Here is a 25,690-nt window from a genome sequence, read left to right on the forward strand (position 1 = left end):
TGGAGGGCTTCCTGGGCCAAGTCCATCAAGGAGAGGCTGACAGTGCAGTGATGACATGCCCCCTCCCTCCCAGCCAACTCAGCGGAGCCTCATCATCACCACAGCCTCCAGAGCAGCCCAGAACCAAAAGCTGGGGTACTGCACCCCCTCCCACCTCTACTGTAATGATTGCTTTTTCTTTTAAAGATTTCTTGAAGTCCTACACCATGAGAACGTGACACTGAGTCCTTCACTATGAGACATCCTATGCAGTGGGGACAATACCTCCAGGGAGGCTGCAGAGTTCTGGTCTCTAGAGTAAGTGCTCAATCAATGGCAATTCTCTTCTGGGGTTTAAGAAAATCTTCAGGCTCCCAGGGTGGTATTAAGACATAAGCTGTGAGGCCTAAAGGGGGGTCAGTAATAAGGCAGCAGGAACGGTAAGGAGGTCAAGACTCCACATTAAAGGACTTCATCTGATCACCAAGAATTCTCAGGTTTGGCTGTTCTGCAGACAGGTTCAAGTTTAAAAGAGTACTTGTGGTATAGGAATTCGGAAAATTTGCATTAAAAGAAGAAACGGTTAAATTAGAGGTGGGAGAGGGGTACAATGACCAAGGCAAGAGAGAAGAAAGGACTCTGAGTTCCCACTTGAGGCAGCTCCTGAGCCTGTAGGCACAGAGCTGAGGGGGCAAAGGGGGGGTACGAACACCACTTAAACCCCTTCGGAACTTCGAAGAGGGTAGGGGAGGGGAAAGAGGCGGAAGGAGAAAGAGCAGGAAGAGAAGAGTCAAGGGTCAAGTTCTCAAATTCTCCTTCTCTATCGGTGAAAACAGCAGTCTCTCTGCAGGGGAAATTCAGTCCGCCTTAAAGTTCCCCTTCCCCTCCTGGATTTGACCTCATCACACACCCCATTCTGCCCCAGGCCACCCACCGACAGACAGGGACTCACAGACTATACCTTGAGAGTAGATGCATTCAGGACCCAGCCCAGTACTTTACACATCTCACCTCTGAATCTAGAAATCCATGCCTTAGCTCCCTGTGATCTTACAGCTCGCCTTCCTCTGCATAAATCCCCTTTCAAAGTTCTTATCTTGGATCTAGTTGACCCTGATCTACATTTTTGTGATAATATTTTAATTACCTTTGCATTTATCTATTGATTTTCATATCCAGTCAAAAAGGATTGGAGGCAGCTTCTACAGTTTTAATGTGGTAACTACTTTGATAAATCTGGCTTTCCAGACCCCCTTCACAAACAGCTATAAGCACAGCTACAAAACAGAGATGAGCCTTCTAGTTTAACTGCAGAACAACATACAAAGCACCTTTGAAATCTTGCTCCAAGTTTTAAAATATGTGCATCTACTTAGTATCCCAAGAAGTTTCAGACAGTATTGGGCATCCTGGTCACAGAGACCTGGTGCTGTCGGTGACCTCAATCTGCTTCCTGTCACAGCTGTCAAAATCCTGGGTTTCCTCAAAAGTATGCCCCCCTCCCCTGAACCCCAGCATGAGGCTGATTCTTGTGCAGGAGTTTGGATTCAGGGTTTGGGACACCCAGGAGTAGGACCTCCTGCATTTTCTTTCTTTTGTTAGGTGCAGAGGAAAAAGAGGGGCAAAATTGTGCTGGAGAGAGGTATTTTGTTCAAACCAAGGGGCATTGGAGGAGGAGGGGTTTCCTTCTCTTCCAGAAGCCCCTGCAGTGCCCCGATCTCACCAGCTCAGACCTTTTCCCAGCCACACTCGCGTTCCATCCGGAAGAGAGTCAGTCAATCCGATCTGGACCTGTAATCCTTTGCTAAAAGGCCTCTTGGCCGTGGCCCAGCTCAGCAGGGGAGGGTCCAGCATTGTCCTTGGAAGGTTCGCTGTGTAGGGTCCCACCCTTGGGGGCTCCCACGCTGGGACCTAGCAGAAGCCCCTTCCCACATTCACAGAGGTAACTGTTGAGGGTTACAACAGGTCTCGCCTCTCAGGTGTTACCTCTGGGAACCTCAAGAGAGTCCCTGGACAGCTTCACCCTGGGGTGAATAAATAGCAGGGCCTTCTCTTTCTGCCAGTGACTCAGGGCCAGATCTGCTCCTTCCCCACCCAAAGGGCCAAAGAGAAGACAATGGAGACCAAAAAGGGGCCATTTTTCCTCATTTTGTTGTTGTTTATACATTTAAAATATATACCTTTCTTCTGAAAGCATCTGAGAGGGCGTAGAGAAAGCATGACACAGGAGAAGGTAGTCAAACACAAAATGCAGCAGCCTCTTTGGCTGGAGCAGAATATTTGCTTTCAAATACCAGCCTGAGCTTGGAGGAGGGGAATAACATAAGAGCTCCCATTTGTGAGTCTGCAACACTTGGCATCCATCGTCTTATTCGTTTTTCACAACACTGTAGTGGTAAATGTGGTCACCACTATTGGACAGATAAAGAAACAAAGGCTCAGAGAAATGGAGTAAATTTCCCAAAGACCCATCGCCAGTCAGTGATAAATCAGAGCTGGAATCCTGATTCTAGAGCCCTCCGCCTAGCCACCGCAGGGTACTCTTCTCCTGTACTGTTACCAGCCTTGATCATTCAGTCCTGCATCCTCCAGCTACTAAGGCAAAGCTAAGTTGCACACTGGCTAACGAATCTCACTCCTCAGAAGGGCAAAGGAGCACAGTGATGGTTTTCTCTTTTGTTTTGTTGTTTCATTGTGAATGCCCATTAATGAGGCACTCACTGCCTCTCACATCTGATGTTTAGGATTGTTGCCTGCTCCTGGTGTGCATTTGTGTTTGCTGGACCAAAACATTGCCATTGACTATGAAAAATTTCAGCTCTGTCTTATTTTGACACCTGTGTGCTTTGGGGTCTGCCTTATGTGGTTGCACAAAGTCCTCTAAGTAGCTTTTAAATGTAATCCATTTATATAGAACAGTTAGAAGCTGACTGGGAATGTGAACGAATGTCCACTAAAGTCAGTTTTCACTGGGCTGAATCAATGCTGAGTTTCTCCTTAGAACGACAGCACTCCAGAAGAGAGCAGAGTAAGCTGCTGGATTATTGCTTTAAAAAGAAAAAAAAAGAAAAAAGAGAAAATTTAAAAGTTCTTTCTTTGCTTGATGAGAGATGCAATCCAGGTCACAGACCTTGGGTGGTTGTGAGTTTTCCTGTTTGCACACCTTCTCTGTGACTGGGAGAGGGCTGGGGTATAGCCCCAGGGAACCTGTTTCCACCTGACAAAGCAAAGACAAGAAAAAAATGGCATTCTCTTTTTAAAAATTTTGTAGAGGCAGAATAAACCTGTGTAAAGAGCATGCCTTTTTTTTTTTTTTTTTTCAGTACGGGGGCCTCTCACTGTTGTGGCCTCTTCCGTTGCGGACGGAGCACAGGCTCCGGACGCGCAGGCTCAGCGGCCATGGCTCACGGGCCCAGCCACTCGCGGCATGTGGGATCTTCCCGGACCGGGGTACAAACCCGTGTCCCCTGTATCGCCAGGCAGACTCTCAACCACTGCGCCACCAGGGAAGCCCCAAGAGCATGCCTTTTTGAACCCGGTAGATCAGAGTTCAAATCCACATTTTCTCACTTCATAGCTGTGTAACCATGGACAAATTACATCAAGTTACATTTTTGAGTCCAGTTTCCCACCAGTAAATGCAGATGAAAATACAGACCTAGCTGGCGTGTTCTAAGGATTAGAGGCAATCCCTGGACGATCCCATGCCGGACCCCATGGAAGGCTCTTCATAGCAGGTCTGGCCATTAACAGGAGCAGCTGGCACGGGGCACTGCTCATCCGGCCGCTAGGCTTGTACCTTCAAGGTAAAAGGAGCTGCTCTAACGCAACTCGGACGGGTTTCACCAGAGTAGCAAATACCAGGTGCCACCGCACCTAAGGTGGGGCTCAAGAGCATAGAGTTTCTGGTTTTCAATGATAAAAACAAGCAGACAAACAAGCAGCCCTGTAGCCCGTAAACATTCGGGAAAGTCGGCTTCAAACCCTACCCCTCCTGGGTGAGAAACCCTTAAGTGGCAGTTTGCTGCCCTCTGCTGTCCATCTGGAAAACTCCGGGATGCTTCTGGCAGTGCTGCCAGCCTCCAAATCCCAAGGAGCTTGGATGTCGAGGACTTACCCAACCCCTCCAAAAGGTGCACCCCAAGAGGGAGGGCGGGTAGTACCAGGAAAGGCTACATAATCTGAGGGGTCCAGTGAAATATGCAAGTCACCTTGTTAGAAAGTTAAGAATTTCAAGACCGGGACGAGAGTCTTAAACCAGGCAATGGGCACTTTGGAGGATGGGGCCCTGTGCAACTCCATGTGTGACACACATACAACTGGCACACCTCATTATTACCTGCTCTGACGTTAAACTTCTGGATACATGTCCTAGTCGTCATAGTTCCCAGAGGACCTGAAATTTAGTAGAACATGTCTGGGGAGAGGAGGTGGGGAAAGGGCCTTCCCTAGTAAGCCAGACTCGGAGTGGGTGTGGGGTTTCTTTTGGCTAGAATGTTGTTGTAGCACAAATCTAATCTCCTTCTGCTTACTGCTGGAGTTTGAGGAAGCCAAACAAACAAAACCCAAAAAAGAAAAACTGAAAACAACAAAGAAACAGATATAGCACACCTGTCCTGAACTTGGGCACCAACTCAGACTCAGGAATCAGACGGATGAAGATTCAAACATCAACCTGATTACAGAACAGGCTATCTTGGATGACAGAGCATACCTATAACTAAAGAGTATGCTCAAATTCACTGTCCAATTCCACCAGGAGATATCCACCCAAATGAGAATGGGAACCAATTGCTGTCATCCACTACCCAGATAATTTAGTATATGTACTTCCATGGGTGGAGGTAAGGAGTAAGGCAAGATGCCAAGAGTAACTAGAAGAAAATCTCTCTCCATGAAAACCAGAGCAGTGGGGAGAAAGTGCTCCCCCAACCTGTATGAGTCAGGGACTAACTAGGAAAATAGAAACCACTTCAAGTATTGGGTTGGCCAAAAGGTTTGTTCGGTTTTTTCCATAAGATGGCTCTAGTAGCACTTAGTTGTCTTTAACTTTATTTGAAACAATTTTCTTAAATTGTATGTGACAGCTGTCATATCAGCGTGCATTTTAAAAAAAAGACATCAAAATTGGTGAATTTTTGTGTAGCCATTTTAATACTGAAGATGGAAGAAAAAAAAGCAAGATTTTTAGCTTTTTATTTCAAGAAAGGTAAAAATGCAACTGAAACGCAAAAAAAGATTTGTGCATTGTGTGGAAAAGGTGCTGTGACTGATCAAATGTATCAAAAGAGGTTTGCGAAGTTTCGTGCTGGAGATTTCCCACTAGACGATGCTCCACGGCCAGGTAGACCAGTTGAAGTGGACAGCGATCAAATCGAGACATTAATTGACAACAGTCAACATTATACCACGCGGGAGACAGCCGACATACTCAAAATAACCAAATCAAGCGTTGAAAATCATTGGCACCAGCCTGGTTACGTTCATCGCTTTGGTGTTTGGGTTCCACATAAGTTAACCAAAAAAACCCTTCTTGACCATATTTCCGCATGCGATTCTCTACTTAAACATAATGAAAACGTTCCGCTTTTAAAACAAATTGTGACAGGTGATGAAAAGTGGATACTGTACAATAATGTGGAATGGAAGAGATCGCGGGGCAAGTGAAATAAACGACCACCAACCACACCAAAGGCCGGTCTTCATCCAAAGAAGGGGATGTTGTGTATGTGGTGGGATTGGAAGGGAGTCCTCTATTATGAGCACCTCCTGGAAAACCAAACGATTAATTCCAACAAGTACTGCTCCCAATTAGACCCACTGAAAGCAGCACTCGAGGAAAAGCATCCGGAATTGGTCAACAGAAAATGCATAATCTTCCATCAGGATAACGGAAGACCGCATATTTCTTTGATGAGCAGGCGAAAACTGTTACAGCGTGGCTGGGAAGTTCTGATTCATCTGCTGTATTCACTAGACATCGCACCTTCAGATTTCCATTTATTTCGGTCTTTACAAATTCTCTTAATAGAAAAAGTTTCAATTTCCTGGAAGACTGTAAAAGGCACCTGGAACAGTTCTTTGTTCAAAAAAAAAAAGTTTTGGGAAGATGGAATTATGAAGTTGCCTGAAAAACGGCAGAAGGTAGTGGAACAAAAGGGTGAATACGTTGTTCAATAAAGTTCTTGGTGAAAATGAAAAATGTGTCTTTTATTTTTACTTAAAAACCGAAGGCACCTTTTGGCCCACCCAATATTTACAACAAAGGGAATTTGATGCGGAGACTGGTGGTGAGGGTACTGAAAAGCTGAACTCCAAGATGGGCAGGAATAGAAAGTCACTCTAGCTTTTAGGATAGAAGAGCGAAGGGGTAAGGTGATGGTCCTAGATCCCCAGACAGATCACTAGAAGCTGGAACCCTTGGGGGTCCCTCGAGTGGGAGCTGGAGCCATGAAGGAAATATAGCCTCTGCTGCTGGAGGCACCCCCTGGAACGGAAAGGGAGGGCAATGAGCCAGCTTCTCCCTTCCACCAGGACCTTGCATTGGCCACGCTCTGCTGCCAGGCACCTGGCAGAGGTGCCTGGAGAAGACAACCAACAAGGTTGCATTTCAGAGGAGGTAAAAGGCAAGGAGTGGATCTGAGCGCAGACAGGCCTGGGGCAGAAACGCCCTTGATGGTTACAAACTCAGATGAGTGCCTGTTGCCTACTGGATACAATGTAAATTCTGCCCCATGAAATGAAAGGTCTTTCCCAAGCCAGACCACTCATAAACTGCATTTCCTGCTACTGCCTTGTCCTTTTTCTGTCACTTACTTCCTAATTCTAGGCTCTCAGTCTTGCTTCCTCTTCCTGGAACATCCATTGCCCACACCATCCCCTTCTCTCTTCTCATTTCTCCTCAACCTGTATCCTTCTCTTCACCCCAAGCTTCTCCTTTTTCTTCCTCTTCTTTCCTATTTCATTCCTTTCCTTTCCCATCCCTATCATCCCCCTGTCTTTCTTTCCTATCAATGAGCAGATTGAAGTCCAGGTCTTTAGGTATATTAGTTGTTATTGTTTTCTAGTAACTATTCCTTAAAAATCAATTATTAAAACATATTGTAACCACTGACCCCCCACCCTCACCTCCACACCTGGGAAGCCCCAAACCTAGATGTAACTGATTAAAACCAGTCCAAACTTTCTTTACCAAGCCACTAGATGTCATATTGATTTCACAGCAGAGTTGGGAAGCCCTTGCAAGAGCTCAAAACCTGCAAAGAAACAAGCATCTTCATACCTTGCTTGCCCCGAAAATATCACAGCCAGACTTCTGCTTACAGTAGTAACTGAATAAGATTTTACTAGATGGGGACTTCCATGGCGGTCCAGTGGTTAAGACTCCGCACTTCCAAAGCAGGGGGCGCGGGTTCAATCCCTGGTCGGGGAACTAAGATCCCACAGGGCGCGGAGCCTGACCAAAAGAAAAAAAAGATTTTTACTGTATGGACGTGTACAAAATGGAAGCATTGAAAGTACCGGGGAGTAAAAAGAAGCAGGTGGATTTGGGTGGGAAGTCCATGTGTGGAGAGAGAAGTGATAGGAAGTGAGCTCCCTATTTCTGCTGTTTTGTGCCCGAGGGGCCAGGTACAGGGAGTGTTGTGCAAGCCAGTGGTGGTGCTGGTGGAAAAGCAGCCATCTTTTTGGCCCATGAGAAAAGAAGATCAAGTACAGGGCAACTACAGCTGCCGAAAGGAGGGGACGGATTCCTGGAAGGGAAGGGCCAGAGAGGGGGTCCCCAAATTTTATTTGTTCATATCTCTGGCTGGCTTCTGGACCACACAAACACAAAACAGACACAAAGCATCTCAGCTAAAGGCAAGAGTCTGAAAGAGTCTTAACCTACTGATCTGATGTACCATTTCTGTCATGTTTTATATAACCTTGGGTCTTTTTCCAATCTCCCTATTCTATTCCATCGATTAGTTTGTCTAATTGTGCATTATTACCACACAGACTTATTTACTAGGGCTTTATAATAAATATTGATACCTTGGTAGGATTAGTCCCCTATATCAGCCACAGAAATCACACATATTCCTGAACAGGGAAAATGTAGTATAAAGAATTGTTAACTTGTAGAAAGCGGTTTACTAAAAGGGGTAAAAGAAGACTCAGAGGAGTACAGGAGTAGCAAGTGCAAAAAGGCATCAACTACCTCTAGGCTAAAAAAGAGTGTGAAAAAGGGTGAAAAATGGAATACTACTTACTCAGCCGTAAAAAATGAAATAATATCAATTGCAGCAACATGGATGGACCTAGAAGTTATCATACTAAGTCAGAAAGAGAAAGACAAATATCATAAGACATCATTTACATGTGGAATCCAAAATACGACACAAATGAACCTATCTGTGAAACAGAAACAGACTCACATAGCTGTAAACTATTATATAGAGAATGGATAAACAACGAGGTCCTACTGTATAGCACAGGGAAGTATATTCAATATCCTGTGATAAACCACAATGGAAAAGAATATGAAAGAATGTGTGTGTGTGTGTATATATATATATATAAAACTGAATCACTCTGCTATACAGCCGAAATTGACACAACATTGTAAATCGACTATACTTCAATAAAATAAATTAAAAAAAGAAAAAGAGTAGACAATGAAGGAACTAGGGACTTAGGAGAATTCCACGCCCTTCCAACCAAAGGTTGAGAACGTGCAGCCTCCCAGTAGCAAAGAAACGTGACAGGGGCATGGGCCAGAGCTGGTGTGTAGAAATTGTCCACCATGGCCATAGGCCGTAGCTGGGATAAAGATAGTCTGTAGAAACTGCCTACCTGGTGGAGAGACAGTTGCCAGAGACACAGTTGGAGCTGCTCCACAAGGTCTGCTGGGCTCCTGTGCAGAGTAATAATAACGGAGGACTGATCCCCAGAAGGGAAACGCCTTCCTGTCGCCATTGCCTTGCAGTGTAACTCCAGTGCTCTCTATTGGTAAAGCTTAACATTGTGTCCGGCTGGCAAAGAAGAAATGTTTATAGGGTCTATTAGCTCCACTATCACAAAGCAGGGCAAAGGATGGATTTGGAGCTGAGAGAAAATTGGTAGCTAGCTCATACTCCTAACTTGTTCTTATTCTTCAAATTTTTTAGCTATTTTTGGTCACTTACCTTCCCATGTACACAGTGGGAGCAGGGTAGTGGTGGTGGAAGTTATTAAATTCTCACTTGGATTGGATTTAATCTGCAGATTTGGTGGGCCTAACAACCTCACATTATGGAGTCTTCCAGCTCATAATATTTGTCTCTGTCCATTTATTTAGATCTTCTTTAAAGTTTTTCAGTAACACTTTTATAATTTTCTCCATAAAGATCTCTTATAGCTTTTGTTAGGTTTATTCTTCAGCACTTCATAGTTTTCAAGCAAACAGTATATTAAAAATTTTCTATGTTACTATTAATACAAAAATGCATTTTATCATGGTACATTGTTTTGTATCCAGCAACATAATAAACTTACTTCCAAATTCTAGTAATAAATCTATCTGTTCTTTTGGCTTTTCTACATATACCAGTTTATCTTCCAAGAATAATGACAGATTGGATTCCCATTCTTATGGATTTTGTTTCTTATTCTAGCCTTACAACATTGTGTAGAACCTCAGTATGCTGAGTAGAAGTGGTAAACTTAGGCATCGTTGCCTCGTTCCCAAGTATCAAAAGGAATGCTTTCATTTTTAGCTTATTGATTTATTTTGTAGATACCCGTTATCAGTTCAGAGTGTTTTCTCCTAGTTCTAATTTAAGAAGTTCAAAAAAAATCATGAATGGACACTGTGTGTTTTCAGATGCATCTATCTTCCTCTATTCAGATGATCTATGATTTTTCTCCTTTCATCTATTAATGTGAATCACATGGGTTGATTTTCTAATGTTAACCAACCTTGCATTCCTGGGATGGACCCCATTGTGTCATCATGCATTATGCTTTATATACATGGCTATCCTCAAATTAATATTTTAATTTTATGCTCATGAGTGAGATTAACCTATACTTTTCCTTTTTCGTACTGTCCTTGTTGGTATGCTAGCCATACAGTAAAATGGGGAGTATATTTAGAAACAAACTTTATGCACCTTCTCAAACACCCTTGACTGCCTCCTCTTTCCCTGCCTTGACTTGTAACTCATACATTGTGGAACTTCCCTCCACTTTCAGACTTTAATGAGATGCAGCATTACAAGACATGGGATCTGCATTCCTGAACAGCTGTTATGAGGTGGATAATGCAACCCAGTGGGACAGTCAATCATCCCTGTGGCAAGAACATTGACCAATGAGAACTGAGAGATGGGAGGTTACCTGATAGCTAGATTACTCCCTTTTATCTCCCATTGGTTACTCCACAACATTGTTTCTTCCTGGAAACCTTACCAGAAAAGTCCACATGCCAAGAGTTTCACATGCTGAGTGACCTGATAGGTCTCTTTCAACTCACTGTGAAGTGGCAGTCAAGACAGTAATGCGTCACATATTTCATAGGATTCTCCTTGTTTTACTTCCATTTTTCTCTCATTTTTTCCCTGAGCTTACGTTTCCCAAATGAAGTACTGTATGTGTTAGTATCTTAGTCCTTGCCTCAGGCTCTGCTTTCTAGAAGACCTAAGCTAAGGTTAGAATTATACCCTTTGTTCTATGCACTGCAGTATTTTCTGTAAGATTGCAGGACCTTATCCCTTTAAAGTTTGATAGACCTCACTAGTAAACCATGTAGGCCTGAGTTTTTGAGTGGAAATATTGGGAACTACTGTTTCATTAACTTTAATGGTTGTTAAGACTACTCTATTCAGGTTTCCTACTTCTTTGTGAAGCAACTTTCATAAGTTACAGTTTTCTAAGAATTTATTCTTTGTATCTATACTTACAAATTCATTGGCATAAAGTTTATAACAGTATATTTTAATTATCTATTTTATTATACTTTTATTAATATCTGTGGGATCTGTAGTGATAACTATTTTCATTCCTGTTACTTTTTGTTTATTCAGTTGGTTGGTTTGGTTCTCTCTCCCTCTTTTATCAGTCTTGTTAAGGTTTATAGATTGTATTTCTGAAAAACCAATTTTTGACTTTGTTGATCTTCTCTATTGTGTTCATTTTTCTATTTCATTACTTTGTGCTTTAACAGTTCCTTCCTTGCGTGTGTGTGTGTGTGTGTGTTGCTTATTTTGGTCCTTTTAACTTCATGAATTGAATGCCTATCTCATTAATTTTTGGTCTTTTTTCTTATCTAGTATGGACGATTCTCCGCATGTTAGTCTAGTATCCTCTAAATACTGCTTTAGCTGCATTCCACACATTTTAGTAGATAGTATTTCTTTCATATAAAGTTTTCAATATTTAACTTCTGTGACTTCTTTTCTCATGTGTTAATTAGAAATATTTATTAATTCCCAAATATATGAGAGCTTTTCCAAAGATCCTTTTAAAATTGATTCTACCTTAATTGCTTTGAGGTCAGAGAATATTGAGCAGCTTTGCAGCAATCCTTTGGAATATACTGACACTTGCTTAATTTGCAAGTGTACGGTTTTCATATGAATGACAATTTTGGGACACATCGTACACAATTAGTACTTCGATTTTTCTACATATTTCCTGGAATGTGTCTGCTTGTTCCATCAACTACTGAAAGCATCGCATGGTTTTGTATTTTTCCTTGCAGTTCTCTCACTTAAGAGTGTTAAGGTAATTTTATTAAGAGCATATCAATTTACAATTATTTCATCTTTGTGGTGAATTTAACCTTTCATCACGTGAAGTGACATCTTTATTAAGACTCCCAAATAAACTGTTCACCCTCAAGTCTTTTTTCAGGGTCTGCTTCTGGGGGAGCCTAAACTAAGATAGTTGGTCCACAAGGAAAGGGATGCACTACCTTATGCAATCTCTAGCATGCTAGAGAGATTGGGGTGGTGTGAATTATGATTGGTTGGTGGTATTAATAGGTTAGTTGTTGCTAAGTGCGATTGGTGCACAGAAGGAAGAAAATGTCAGGCTCAACTCAGGGCATGGTGTAAAAGATCTCCCTGGCAGCATTTAAAGAAATCCTTAGCTCATGCAGTTGAAGGGCAGACTGTGCTAAAAATCAAGCCAGAAATTACAAATAAAGCTGAATTTAGAGCTCTCGCAAGTCTCCTGTCAGGCCCTAATAGATACGGAGTGGGATACTGAAAACATGGAGTGGGAACACCTGGGTGGGAACACTGAGCGCTCTGAACCTCAGATTTCTCTGAAACTTCTAGGCTAGCCGTCCACCCCTCTGCCTGAAGACCATGTTAAGGCCCCATTTGAAACAGAAGCCTCACAACATGAAGTGCTCGCCTCCCCGCAATCTGCCCCACCTCATCTCATTGCTTCTAGCAGCCTGAGGCTTTGCTAGTTACAACCTCCTAGATAAATCTGACATATGGGGCATTAAACAGAACAAAAGTGTCTTCAAAGGCAATTAAAAAAACTCTGAGGCTTCACCAGCTAACACAACACTGTGCTTTTTGAACTGGAATTGTTCAGGTGCTTACCAATGACTTAACAGGAGCTAATTTAGCTTTCGGTATGTGGTAGCTATGATAAAGGGATCTCTGTCAGTAGTAAGGCAGGAAGAAATGATCGGGGTTCCCAGTGAAGTTTCTTGTTCCCCGATATTACAAGAAGCCTTATTCTCCCTCCCCTGTGTGCCTTCAATCCCTTTCCTCAGTGATGTTAGGTCACCTAGCATGTCACTCTCTTTGCTGAACTCAAGTTGACTGGAACTGCAGGCACTAATAAAGGATGTTTTTGATGCGTTAAACACCTTGTTTTAGAGGAGGTGGTGGAGGTGTAAAGTGCCACACAGCCAGCAGCAGAGCCAGGACTGCAAGGGAGGAGGTTTTTCCACCTCTAAATTCTTGCTACTTATTAGCTTTTATGATCTTAACAAGGACTTAACTTCTCTGGGCTTCAATTTCCTTATTGGAAAATCGGAAATGATTCCTTTACTCAAGAGGATGAGGGTTAAAGGAAATCGTGACTGTGAAGGTACCTGGCATATTAACAGGGCCTCAGCCAAATGGCCCACAGTTCCCCTTCCCTCTGCCCCGAGCAGCTCACGAGACAATGGCCTTCCTCTTGAATTGTAGCTCGCTAAAAATATGCCTCTTCAAAGGAACTGGAAGCTAATTTTTTCTCTGTTCCCCCTCCCACAGTGCCTCTTGGGATTCGAGGCAGGCTGTACCTCAGATTTCAAAGAAATGGGGAGAAGCAAGACCTTCTAAGGTCTAGTTCTAACCGAAGGATCCCAGGGTACATTGGGTCCTGCCGTCAGGGCCTAAGGTCATTGTTGCTTAAGAAAGCCCCTCGGCCCCCAGATTTCTCCTCCCCAGCCTTGAGCTGTTTCCACGGGGTCTCAGTGAGCCAAAATGCAGGGGCCAAGGGTCAAGGCATCAGAGCCAGGGTGACCAGCTGAAGACTCTACCACGCACCAGTCACAACTCTGGACGACCTGCCCTTTCTGAGCATCGGCTGGGGGGTAATAATATTACTGTCATCAGGACTGTTGTGAGAGTCAGTAAACTTAGTGACTCCAAGGCTTTGTTGTGCATGTGTGTGCTGCACACTCCCGAGGACAGGGCGGGGTTACAGCCTGCACCGTGCAGGCACCAACTTCTACCCCTGGTTCCTGGCATGCACACAGCAAGGCGGGTTAACAATTTTAATGACACACTAAAGAGAGACAGGCAGACAGGCAGGTAGACCAACTGACCTGTGGATGTTTTTAAGAAACCCTGCTAAAGGGAACTATACTCAATATGTTGTAATAACCTATCAGGGAAAAGAATATGAAAAAAATAGATATATATGCATGTATAACTGAATCACCTTGCTGTACACCTGAAACACAACATTGTAAATCAAATATACTTCTATTAAAAAAAAAACAAACAGGAAGAAAGAAACCCTGCTAGACATTAACATGTCATGTTCGGATAACTGAGCTTGGTGGACACCATCAAAAGGATCATGGCTTCAACCTCCTTTACTCTGTCCTTCATACATTCACCCACAACACATAAAGCACCTTTCATTTTCAACAACATACACTTTGGCAGATAAAAAAGGTGACCCACACTTTCATTTTCTTTATTTTTCATTGATACCGTATGAATACAAAGTTTCTAGAAAGCTACAAAATGTCTACCACTTTATCAAGAAGGCATCAAAATGTGTCACTTTGCAAAGACATGAAAACACCTGCAGGAACTGACACAAAAATAGCATTTTTAGAGTGATGAAATAATTGCACTTAACTGTCATGGATATTACAGTTATCACACATATGTACCGCGAAAGCTAGAATACATTTTTTTTTTACAAAGCACTTTATAAAAAAATTCTCTGCACACAAACCCTATAATTTTCATATAACTATCATACTAAAGATAAATTCACTTTAAAGCCAACACTTAGAACATTTTTAAACAAAAAGGTACCAGTACCTAAACACAGACGTTAACAAATACAAGAATACTGTACTGCCAAGAGGTTTAACCAAACGCCTTTTCAAAGTTTCTGCAAACAGGTTATGAAAACGTATGTGAGAATTTGCCCCCATCCCCCCATCTCTCCAATCTACCCAAGAGGAACCTTACTGCCTAAAGGCAGGCTCCCCAGCCCACTCACAGCAGCAGTACAATATCAAAGGAACCACTGACCAGATGAAACGCTTACGTCACAAGCCCATTTCATACACGTGACACGAAGACAGACTGTGAGAAATCCCATTAAGCCATTTAGAATGTGAACAAACACACGTGGCAAAAAACCGATTTACATAAAATTTAAGCATATTAAAGAATTAAAGGCTATTCAGGTTTCTTTTTTAAATGTTACAAAACTTTTTTTGTCATTTTTTTAGGCACATAGTTTTTGTTTTTACTTTTTTTTTTTTCCTTATCTGCAGTCATGAGCCTGTTGAAAAAGGCCTACAGAAGTGACTCTTTCAAGGAGGTAACAGGGAGATGGTTTTTTTTTTTAAAGAAGTGCAGTTAATATCTAATTTACACAGTGAAACTAATCACAGAAAATGACTGATGCAAAAAAGAAAAGAGAAGGAAGGAAGGAAGGAGGGAGGGACCGAGGGAAGGAGGGAGGGAGAAAACCAGAGACTGGTTTCCAATTGATTTACACCTAGATTCTGTCAGCCTCTTTCAGAAAAAGGGGAAGGGGAGACAATTTCATAATGGAAGGCAGACAAAAGAGAGCCAACATGATAGAGGTGGAATCTCCTGGAATCTGCCCCCATTTCATGATGAACGAGAGGGAACATAAATGCTATTTCAAATGCTAAAATGATGGAGTGGGGCATATAACAGACTCAATGCAAATTCACAGAGAATAAAACAAGTTTACGGCTTAGGAAGTAGAACAATAAAGACAAATATTTCATCTTATTTAATGGTGCATGACTTCAGTGAAACTATCCTTTGCAACGCAATTTTAAACACAAAACCTTCATTCTTAACGATATAAGTAATGAGTTAATGAGAGAAAACTATTGCCAAAGAAAGCACAGTAACAGTTGAAAAGGGAAACAGGAAAACAAACATTTGATTAATTTCTTCCAAGTTGTGGTGTAGTCCTGCCACGACAGGGAGGGGCTGAATTCAAGCAGCTAACTATAACTTGTGCTGAGCAATTTTCCTTTTCATTTAACTTTTTTTGTTTCTTGTAGAAATTTCTACGAATACTCACAACTTGGTGTGGATAGAAATCACTCCTGAAATTTCAGACAGCCCAAAGAGGGTATTCTTAAAGACACCAGGTAGAGACAGACGGACCATCGCATTCAGAGGCTAACTTTCAAAGATGTCTAATGTCACTGTAAAGTCTATATTGGTAAAGAAAGTCTTTTTTGTCCTGGCTTTTGTTTGGCTCGTGTTTTTGCCTTCTCATCCTTTTCACTCCTTTGCCTCCCCTCTATCAATTTTCCCAATTTACACAAGGTTTTGATAAAAGCCAGCACGGACTCTAAAGAGTTGCCCTTTGGAGGGCTGGAACATTCTTCGAAAATTCCGAATCGTGAGTGGTGCTCTTTGGAAGTTTCTCATAGCGCATTCAGACAACACTCAGAGTCAACATTTTCGCCCTAAGAAGAACACTTCAATTGTAATGACCCTAACCCATTTTTTGTTCTGCACTGTCATCTCAGTTTGAGGCTTCCAACTTTCAGAACGGTATCACTGCGTCAACCGGAAGTGCGCGCTGTCGTCTGAGTGGAAAGGCAGACCTCCACAGACTGAACATGAGCATAAGAAGGACCAATCTGTCCACCGGCCGAGAGTCTGCGGTTTGTGTGCAAGTTCCCTCAGGCGGACACAGGGCTGGGTGACGGGCGGAGATGGCGCATGGGGTCACGGCGCACAAACACACCAGTTCCTGGGGGCCCTCCTGCCGCTGTGCGCCCCGGGGGCATGGGTGGCAGGGGCTCCCCCACGGCAGACAGACGGCGCAGCAGGCAGGGTCCGCGTCGTGCTCTTGTGAATGGAGGCCTGTGGTTGGTTACTATCCCAGTAAACCAAAGGCATTACGGTGATCTCAGAATATTTTTGGTCTCTCTACAAATTATCGTGATTATGGCAGCACTTTTCTAAGCTGGAATCTCAAACCAAAGGCACTTTCATGCTAGAGTGCAGAAGATTCACAAATAGCTAAGTATTTGGTCATGAATTTAAAAGGCAACATTAAAAGTATACAATTTGCTTTTCATAGTAAACTACGAAGTTGCAAAACCTTCCATTTTGGTATAGATATTTGACAGTGTGGTCAATGAACTGACTTCTGTTCATTTCAGATTTCAGACCAAGAAGTCAGTTTCCAATAGAACTGGAGAAAAATGGGCTTACAAAACAAAAATGAAAACAATGCTTGCTTGCTCTATTTTAAATACCATGCCGATCAGTAAAGGGACATCGAGAACTGGTGTGAGAAAAGGCTGGCGGCACGACTAAGTATCACTAAGGCACTGCTTACTGAACGCTTTGGCAGCTCTGAATTGAAAACTTCCTACAAAAGTTAACAGTAGTAAGAGAAATGCTTCCAGCTTACAAAAGGGCTCACAGTTCCGAGGCAGCCTTCTGCACTGCAAACCCTACACGCAACATCGCAAAGATTTAAGGCTTTTCAGAAATGACATGTGCAGGGTTTTGCCACAGAAACATCAACAGAAAGAAAGAAGCAATGCAGACGTATCCTCTTAATGTCACAGGTGTGAACACCAACACACAAAATTGGTTCTACCCTTCGTTAGAACAGGTGTAGTGTACCAGAGCATAGACAAAAATCATACAAGTTATCGGTACCTGGTTTGAAAAGTTGACTGTCATCTTGTGTGATTTAAATAACTTACGTTTGTACAAAAACAAACTGCAAAAGCCACTAGAGTCTTGAGACCTAGAGAAGACTTGGGTTTGTAACACCAAGTTCTGGGCACGGGGGCTGTTTTTTGGCTGGTCCGAGCGTGGGACTTTGCTGCTGGGATGCTTTGTGAAGAGAAATTTGACTCAGAGCCTGTGGCAGGTGAACTGTCCTCAGGGTAAGGAAAAGGCTCATCAGCTTTCCTATCTGCTCGCGCATGCCTCCCAGACATGATGCTCCAGGGAGAGAAGCAGCGTTACCACCAGGAGATGCTGCTGCTCTGGCAGAGGAAGGGGGTCTTAACCTCCCTCTCTCTTCCGCCCTGAGCACCAGAGAGGAACGACCCCCGCCAAGAGGCCAAGGATTAAGTGTCAGGAGTCCCAGAGCCTTACTCTTAATCTGTCACTGACCAGCTGGGTGACTTTGGGCAAGTCATCTCCCCTCTGGGCCTCAACTTTCTCATCTACAAAACGGAGGTCACAGGCATACCTCGTTTTATTGTGCTTCACAGATATCACAGTTTTTAAAAATTGAAGGTTTGTGGCGACCCTAAGGCAAACGAGTCTACCAGCGTCACTTTCCAATAACATTTGCTCACTTCATGTCTCTGTGTCACATTTTGATAATTCTCGCAATAATTAATAATTGAAGAATAATTCAACTTTTTTATTATTTTCATATTTTTTATGGTGACCTTCAAGTTTCTATTGTAATTGTTCCGGCATTTTTTAGCAATATTTTTTCATTAAGGTATGTGCACTGATTTTTTTTTTTAGACATAATACTATTGCACACTTAATAGACGACAATATAGGGTAAACATAACTTTTATATGCACTGTGTGACTCGCTTTACTGTGATATTTGCTTTCTTGTGGTGCTCTGGAACTGAGCCCGCGCTAGCTCTGAGGTATGCCTGAAGACTGTGCTTTCCTAAAGCTCGATAAAGGAAAATTCGATCAGCCCTCTTCCGAAATGAATCCCTCTCTCCACCACCCTTAAAGATGAAATGTCCCAGAGGTCTCTGTAAATTCTACAAAAAGGCAATGAGTGCAAGGCTAAAAGTAGAAGATCAGAGGAAATGTATTGAAATGATTAAAGGTTTGATAATGAGACTATAACCTTAGGAGAAATCATAAAAATGGGTGGGATTTTCTTTAACCTGATAAAATAAGCAACGAAGAGCAAATTAGAAATGCTCTTTAAATAGGTGTGAGTTGATTATAGGGATGATGGTGGGCAGCTGTCCCCAACTTTCCCAGGGAGGAAGGAAAGAATACTTGTAGCAGAGAGATTCTGTTGTGAAACAGAAGTTCTGAAACAGGAAGAAACATGGACACAATATCATTTGAGTAATATTCCTACCTGTCTCTTGATGGCCTGAGACAAGGCTCCCAGGAGAGAAGCTTTCTCAGGGTAAAATGGAAGGAGCAAGAAAACCTCAAATATGGCATTTGTGACCTGTCAGATGCAGGGCAGTGGTTCTCAACCAGGGGCAGTTCTGTGCCCCATGGCACATTTGGCAATGTCTGGAGACGTTTTGGGTTGTGACAACTGGGGAAAGGTGTATCTAGTGGGCAGAGGCTAGGGATGCTGCTAAACCTCCTACAGTGCACAGGACAGCCCTGCACCACAGAGAATTATCCGGTCCAAATGTCAACAGTGTCGAGAAAGGGTTGAGAAACCCTGGTCTAGGGTAGCTTAGACGTTCTGGGATTCTAGGACATGTTTTGGAAAAGCCCCAACTTTATTTAGGTCTCTTGCTAAGATGAAAATGAATACCAAGAGACCAAAGCCCAGTTCTTCAAGCTTCTCCCTATTTAGGCTGCGGAAAGTGGCCTCTGAACTCTCCAATGAAAGCACAAGATGTCCCTGAATCGATCCTGGTAGTGGAGGGTCAACCAGGAGATAGAGCACCCAGAAAAGAGCAGTGAGGACAGAGCTCTGGAAAGGCTTCTTTATGGTACAGAAAGCTTTACGAAGGGAGGAGACTCTGCCATAAAGGGTGAAGGACCAAAAACAGACTTGGATTCGATGTTCTAACACAAATCTAATCCCAGGGTCTAATTTGGGAGTGACAGAGAAAGGGCTAAGAGGTTGGACCAGTGGTTAAGACAGGGAGAATATCTGCCCTGGAGAAATCTTTAGAAGGACAAGACAAGAAGTAAACTTGTTTTAAGAGCAAAGAGCAATCCTCAAGTTCATCCATGTAAACCCCCAAACTCAACTACAAAGGCATTCGGAGGAAGAGGCAAGCATCAGAGGGCCCAGCCTAACTCTGTGAGTTCAGCAGACCAGGGTATGCCCTTCTCTGCAGCCAAAAGAACTACCCTCTAGCTGGTGTTCTTGGGTCTCGATCTATTTGCGCTTTGAAAAAAGTAAATCCTCAGAGCCCTCCTGGCAGTACCGAAGAGCCCCATTCCTGGGAGAAAGCGTGAACCAAACACCTCTTGCCCTGAAGTTCTGGGATGGCGTGGCTTTTAGCCACATAAGATCATTTGCGCCCCTTGGTCCTGAGAGACTGGGGGTAACACCTTGAGTAAAGACACAGGAGATGGGAGCCAAAGAAGCATCCCTAAGAGGGGTGACCAAGAGAAGTCATAAATATATGACCAAGGAAGAAGCTTAATGCTTGGGCCAAAGACCAGATAGAAGGGTGGGCCACTAGGGCAATTCTTCAAAGGTCCACCTGGAATCAGGGAACAAACTGTAGTCTCTTTATGTAGGGAAGATACACACCATGCTACTGGCTTACGTAAGGGATGTGTGTTCCAAAAGGGGAAAGTTCTGCGCTCTCTCCTTTGGTCTTCCCAGTGACCAGGGTCATGGGTTTGGGAGAGGTCAGGCTTGGTTCTTCTGTTTGCCATGAGCCAGCCACACCCTCATGACCACCAGATACTAATCAATATATAAGCAGGGTCAGAGCAGGTGGTGGGACAGGGAAGTGGGTGTGTAGGTTATTTGAATGTGACAGAACAAAGTTTTCATTTTCTGGCTTGACGTAAAAGTCTTGACATGTTTCACAACTTACAAAACATTTTATGTTCTAATAGTGTTAACCTATTCCTGACAATTATAAAAAATGTCACTTTCCTCCAGGAAGTTGGGGAGTATGCCCTGTCCCCTTCCCAATGAAGCACTTATGGAAATAACCCAAGACATGTGGCCACATCAAACAGACTGCCTGGACAATGCTTTGGAATATTTGGGTTGGAAAGTTGAATTCCTCCTAGGAAGAAAACCTCCCAAATGTGCCTGTTTGGAAAGGGCAGAGATAGATAGCTGAGCCTCTTCAACCTCAGTCAAATAAGCATTGTGACTTATTGAGAGATGTCAAGGAAACGCGTGTCCTTAGCGAATACACCTAGATCTACGGACACAGACTGAGAAATACACACATATCAGCACCTAGAAAACTGAGTGACACTGAAGAGATGTTCAATAAATATGTGTTGAATAACTATATATGTATATGTGTATATATGTACACACAAACACACACGTACACATATAGTTACGGCAGGTTAATATGCATATTGGATCACCAGAAATAATTTACCCACAGGCTGGTGAGCACGCTTGTGATTTTCTGGGGAGCAGAGATCCTAAAACTGATGAGCCTTTTATGAGTTTGGTTGATGAAATTTCTCCCAGCCACAGGGTTTTCTATAATTTGCAGCTCACAGTGCAGTATTCATGCCAATTTTAAATTTTTGTTATTAAATTTCAGTGGTTCAAATATTTACTCATCTTAATAAAAAATTTGGTTGTCCATATAAAATATAACTGCACACACAAGACTATAAACATTGTAAGTTTAGATTTTCCGTATTTATCTACTTATTGCAAAAAGAGCCATCTTTTCTTTTTCATTAAATAATCATCACATTAGTACAATACAATTTTATATTTTTTAAATATACTATATATGTTAAGGATAAGGGGTGAAGTTTTCTTCCTCTGTAATAGCTGTTTCAAGAGTTTAATGGATTAGGAGATTAGTTTTAACCTCGAGGAAAAAAGTACAAATTTGTCTCATTAGGATATTTCTACCAAGCATTTCTTAAGGCTATATTTTAACATTTGGTTTCAAAAAGAAGGAAAAGTTTCATTTAAAAAATAATTTAGTGAATTACATTCTTTCATAACTTCCACCCTAATTTGTTACAAAGATAAGTCTAAAGATTCTTAGTTTTGTGTACTAATTTACATTTATATTTAAAGATTAATTTTACTTGTATCTTAAAACAAGAATTTTATGTTGAAAAAAAAAAAACACTAAATACATTTGTATAAAGGCTGTAAATGTCCAATGGTAAATGCTCTGTCTTAATTTTTTTTTCTACCACAACGAGAAACAGGTCTCTGCAGACAGAGACTTGGGTTCTTAAGGTTCACCTTTCTGAGGAATTGTGGGCTGTGGATCTGAATAACACACAGAAACAACTCGATTTCTCTTTTTACAACTGTACCAGAACTTCACAGCTATAATGAGTATGAACACATGAAAAAATGACTTCACTCAAACAGGATTTAGAAAAGTTGGGGTGACCTCAGGGCCAGGGCAGCACCCCTGTGTGGTGAGGTTTACAGTCAGTCGTTCGATCATGGAGAGAGTGTGTGTGTGTGTGCACATATGTGTGTGTGTATATACAGATATCTATATATATAAATAACCACGGTTAGTCCTTTACAAGCCTGTAAATATGATGCTGTGCTCCATGTTCACTATTTGAAACTTCAAATACACAGGCCATGCACAGGAGAGTTTCTTGTGTATCCCTGTTTGTTACCACCTGTTTAAAAAAAAAAAAGTATAAATGGAAAAGAATATGAAACAGAACGTACAATATATATAGGTATAACTGAATCACTTTGCTGTACAGCAGAAATTAACACATTGTAAATCAACTATATGTCAATAAAATATTTTTTAAAGTATATATATATATATATATATATATATATATATATATATATATATATATATATATATCTCAAACACCACATGAATGAAAACATATTCCATCTGTGCCATGATGACTACGATTTACTTGGAAAGGAATATGGAGTCCAATGTTCAAAAAGTGGACTGTTCAGAGATCTGCCCAGCCTCCCTCCGCCCCCTCCAGCAAAAACTCAGGATATTACAGGTCTGACTTAAATCCTATTTAAGCTTAGTTACCATATGTAAGAAAGACCTTACAGATTGGGTCTCACTCAGAGAGCCTAAGAAGACACCACAAGAATTAGTGTGGGGTTTTTGTTTTGTTTTGTTTTTTTGGGGGGTGGTGGTGCAATTTTTTTTACAACACAGAGAATTTTCTATAATTCAGTTCCATGGGACAGTCATTTATCCTAGGGACTGTCTCCTATCTTATTCCTAAACCTCTACTAAATTTTGTTTCACGATAGCCAATGGGAGACATAAACTCTGTGAGTGCCTTGCTCACCACTGTATTAACATGCAGTGCCTGGACTCAGTGAAATACATGCGGAGTAAAAGAACAGTCACACAGTTCAAACCCATGTTGTTCAAGGGTCCAGTGTATTCGCTGAATGGATGGAAATTCACAGAATAATAGCCACCATCTGTTCAGTGCTTACTATGCACCTCCTCAGTATTAAACGCTTTACAGAAAGTATCTCATATAATATTACAACTCTAGGAGCGGGTGCGATATCACTCCCTCTTTGACAAGGGAGGATGCTTGGGGTTAATTTGTTTAAGGTTATACTAACGTCAACGAAAAACCCAGATCTTCTGGATCTGAAGACCTTTTTCTTACCCGTTATGCCATGCTGCTCTAGATAAATGCATTGATACAGTGATGAATCATCTAATTTTTTTTTTTCTGGGTAACAAAGTTTTTTTTCAATACTGGTACCCACCTGCTTTTCTAGTCTCACTCCCTGCCACTTCCCTTGCAGATCAAATAATCCAAGTATGCAAGTCTTCCAGCCCTGAAAACTTTCCCTCCCTCATCACTATATCCAAACAAATGCTGTGTCCTGCTGCTTTTATCTCCTGAAGAGTTCTTGAATCCATCTCCCTTTTCCCCTGCCACAGCCCAAGGCACCAGCAAAGCTGACCTGGACTCCTCCACCAGCAGCCACCCTTGCCGGGCACCAGTCTCACCTGTGCACAGTAGTCACAGTAACCTTGAAAGAAATATGAATCTGACAACAACACACTCCTGCTTAAAAACTGAATGGCCTCTTTTAAACTTTAGGATGAAGAGAAAACCTGTTCTCATCCTACAAGGATGAGAGTGAGCGGCCCATTCTGGCCGGTCCTACCCGGCCAGCCGCACTGCTCTGTTTCCAGTCCTCCTCCTACCACATTCCCACCTACGTGCAGTATTCTTCCCTACCCTCTCTGCCTCTCTATCCATCTGGAGACACCTCTCAATTGTTTCTTCCTCAGGGAAGCATTCCCTGACCTCCTATTACACGTTCTCTTGTCACCATGCACCGACCTCTACCAGCCGGCAGCCACAGGTGAATTACACGCATCTTGTGACTCCCTGTCCTTGATGAATGCCTGCCTCCCTCACCAGACACCAGGATGCCTGGTCCCGCCTGTCTAGTTCACCGCAGCCCCGCAGCTGACATGTCAGTATGCACCCACCGAACGGGCCTTTTCTTGGTAAATCTGAAAAATATCTGCTTGTCCATCAGGCAACTTAAATATCATCTTTTAACATCCCTGAGAATTCCCCACCTCATTCCAAGTACAGGTGCCTGCTCAGGCAGTTCAACTACTCTGTGCTCCCATGATGTCTGTTTCACAAGTTTACTGCAGCCATGATGGCCTTGCATCGTCATCATCTATTTACCCGCCTCGTTCTCCCTACAAGGCCCAGATTTCCTGTGCTTTATTTGCACTGTATTTCAGCAGCTAGTACAACCTTTCCATAACTTAGCCGAATCAATGCAAACATTCTCAATAAGCTTTGAGGTGGAGGGGGCAGACTTGAGCACTTTGTTTGTAAACGGAGGTAACTGAGGTCTGGAGACTTTAAATGTCTTACCCAAGGTCATAAAGTAGAGCTGAGTCCTAAACCCAAGTCTTCTCATTCCATGACCATGACATCCTGCAAAGTGTCTTTTCCATCAGTTCAAATCTTAATTTACGTCTATCACTGGCTCTGTGACCTCAGGAAGGACTAACATTCCTTGTCCATAAAATAGGGATAAAAATGACTTCACAGTTCTGCAGTGAGAATTTCATAATATATCTACAAAAGATTCAGCACTGTGCCTGGAGCCTCTATGATCTATTTTACCTTCTTGCAGACTTTCTATGAAAGACTATATCCTATTTAGGCTTCATGCTTGAGATGAAGGAGGAAGGAAAAAAAATGTTTCTAGCAACCTGTATGTCTGAATGTGACCTCAAATGATGATCGAAATCCTTGGCCCACAATTCAGTCGCTGTCTTCCTCAGTCTGATTGCCACCATTCAGTCCCCAAACCTACAGGGTCACCTCAATTCCTGAATCATTCTGACGAAACCAGAGTCTAGCCCACCGGCCAGTAAGGCCTGGAACTGGGCGTGGTGACACAGGTTTTGTATCTAATGTTCCTAGTAAAACACCTGCAACTGTGTCCAGCAACTGTCATTCTGGCCATGTCCCTTCACCTGAGGAAGTGCTGAAAAGTATGATCTCTCCTGTTTATCAGTGAGATGACCTCATTTTCATTGCCCAGGAGTGCTGGCTTAGTTTCAGTTTTTCTAAAGAAAACTATTATTTCTAGCAAATATTTATTTGCTACTAATTCTATATTTATTTGCTTCTGATTCTTCATATCAAAGGGATGTATATAGTTGCTTAATGATACGTTTTAAAATTAATTTAACCTGGTAAGTTAAATGGATGGCAGTCATGTGTTCCAAGGGAGCATTACTGATATAGTTACACGGGTTTTGTGGGTAATAGATACTTACAACTTTCCCTGATCATATTTATCTTGGCTGTGCCGTGAAGTCGGGTTTTAGGGACTGAGGACATATTCCTTAACGTGCTGAAACAGTCTCACTGGTTTGTAAGAAACATCTAAGACTCCCTCCAGAAGAGGGGGGTGGCCATCCACTCAGAGAGTTTTGGTTAATTTCTGAGGCAACTGAACGTCCACACCAGGATGCCACACACACCTTCCGGTCATCTGAGCACTAAGGTGATCCATCTGTTCTTAAATAGCAACAAAGAACACCTATATGACAAGTACCTGCCAGCACCCCAAACCTTGAACTGCTCAAT

At 42.5% G+C, this 25,690-nt stretch overlaps 1 protein-coding gene across 12 annotated transcripts in view; it reads right to left on the reverse strand.

Annotated features, from left to right (window-relative positions):
- Positions 1-14,133: 14,133 nt before the first annotated feature.
- Positions 14,134-25,690, reverse strand: part of TEAD1 (TEA domain transcription factor 1) — a 260,643-nt gene continuing 249,086 nt past the window's right edge. For all 12 annotated transcript variants that reach the window (XM_067749861.1, XM_067749859.1, XM_067749857.1 and 9 more), the window contains one exon: positions 14,134-22,222. In XM_067749861.1, the coding sequence (XP_067605962.1) occupies positions 22,109-22,222 (114 nt within the window). In that variant the 3' untranslated portion in view covers positions 14,134-22,108. The remainder of the gene's footprint in view (positions 22,223-25,690) is intronic.

Source organism: Pseudorca crassidens, chromosome 9, assembly GCF_039906515.1.
Source record: "Pseudorca crassidens isolate mPseCra1 chromosome 9, mPseCra1.hap1, whole genome shotgun sequence".
Taxonomy (NCBI): Eukaryota; Metazoa; Chordata; class Mammalia; order Artiodactyla; family Delphinidae; genus Pseudorca; species Pseudorca crassidens.